General features: G+C 50.1%; 1 protein-coding gene across 1 annotated transcript in view; it reads left to right on the plus strand.

Annotated features, from left to right (window-relative positions):
- Positions 1-947, plus strand: part of LOC108316657 (bile salt sulfotransferase-like) — a 17,402-nt gene extending 16,455 nt beyond the window's left edge. Inside the window, exon 6 of the mRNA XM_017546615.2 lies at positions 757-947. Within this exon, the coding sequence (XP_017402104.1) occupies positions 757-869 (113 nt within the window). The 3' untranslated portion in view covers positions 870-947. The remainder of the gene's footprint in view (positions 1-756) is intronic.
- The last annotated feature ends 164 nt before the right edge of the window (positions 948-1,111 follow it).

Raw genomic sequence — 1,111 nt, forward strand, 5'->3', positions numbered from 1 at the left:
CATGTTGACCAGGATGGTCTCGATCTCTTGACCTCGTGATCCACCCGCCTCGGCCTCCCAAAGTGCTGGGATTACAGGCTTGAGCCACCGCGCCCAGCCCCATTATATTATTATTATTAATTTTTGAGACAGGGTCTCACTCTGTCACCCAGGCTGGAGTGCAGTGGCCCAGTCACAGCTCACTGCAGTTTCAGTGTCCTGGGCTCAATTGATCCTCCCACCTCGGCCTCCTGGATAGCTGGGATTATAGGCATGCACCACCACGCCTGGCTAATTTTTGTATTTTTTGTAGAGACGGGGTTTCACCGTGTCACACAGGCTGGTCTTGAACTCCTGGGCTCAAGTGATCCACCCACCTCAGCCTCCCAAAGTGTCCATTGTATTATTTAAAATCCACAGAAACTCTCTTAAATGGTTACCATTGTTTTTTTCAAACAGGGAGACTGAACCTCAGAGAGATTATGTAACTTTCTCCGTTTCTCCAAGCTAGTATATGGCGGAAGCAGGATTTCAAACCTAATCTCTGATGCTATAAAGACTCAAAACCACTGCCCTCCATCATCTCTCCCTTTTGCACTCAGGGGCCTCTGGCAGTGCCTAGAAAGCACGAAAATTGCAGGGTACCTCATGTTACTCCTCAGGGAGAACGTAGGCTAGGTTGATGAACCACTGGGAAGCAGTGAGTGGCGGTCTTGGTTTTGCGTCCGGGGCTCTTCCTCGTGTTCTGATGCTTCCCTTTCCACGTCTGCTTGGCAGGAGTTTCTGGGGACTGGAAAAACCACTTCACTGTGGCCCAGAGTGAAGACTTTGACAAGCTCTTTCAGGAGAAGATGTCGAGGTTGGATCCAGGACTCTTCCCCTGGTTCTGAGCCTGGGACTCTCTTACGGTTTCTGAGTGTTCTCTACTTTGCTTTCCCATTCTGCCTGGTGGTTCGCAAAATAAACACAGAGCCAAAAGTCACCTTCTTTTTTTTTTTTTGGGACGGAGTTTCGCTCTTGTTACCCAGGCTGGAGTGCAATGGCACGATCTTGGTTCACCGCAAATTCCGCCTCCTGGGTTCAGGCAATTCTCCTGCCTCAGCCTCCTGAGTAGCTGGGATTACAGGCACGC

Source organism: Cebus imitator, unplaced genomic scaffold (assembly GCF_001604975.1).
Source record: "Cebus imitator isolate Cc_AM_T3 unplaced genomic scaffold, Cebus_imitator-1.0 Scaffold190, whole genome shotgun sequence".
In the NCBI taxonomy this organism is placed as follows: Eukaryota; Metazoa; Chordata; class Mammalia; order Primates; family Cebidae; genus Cebus; species Cebus imitator.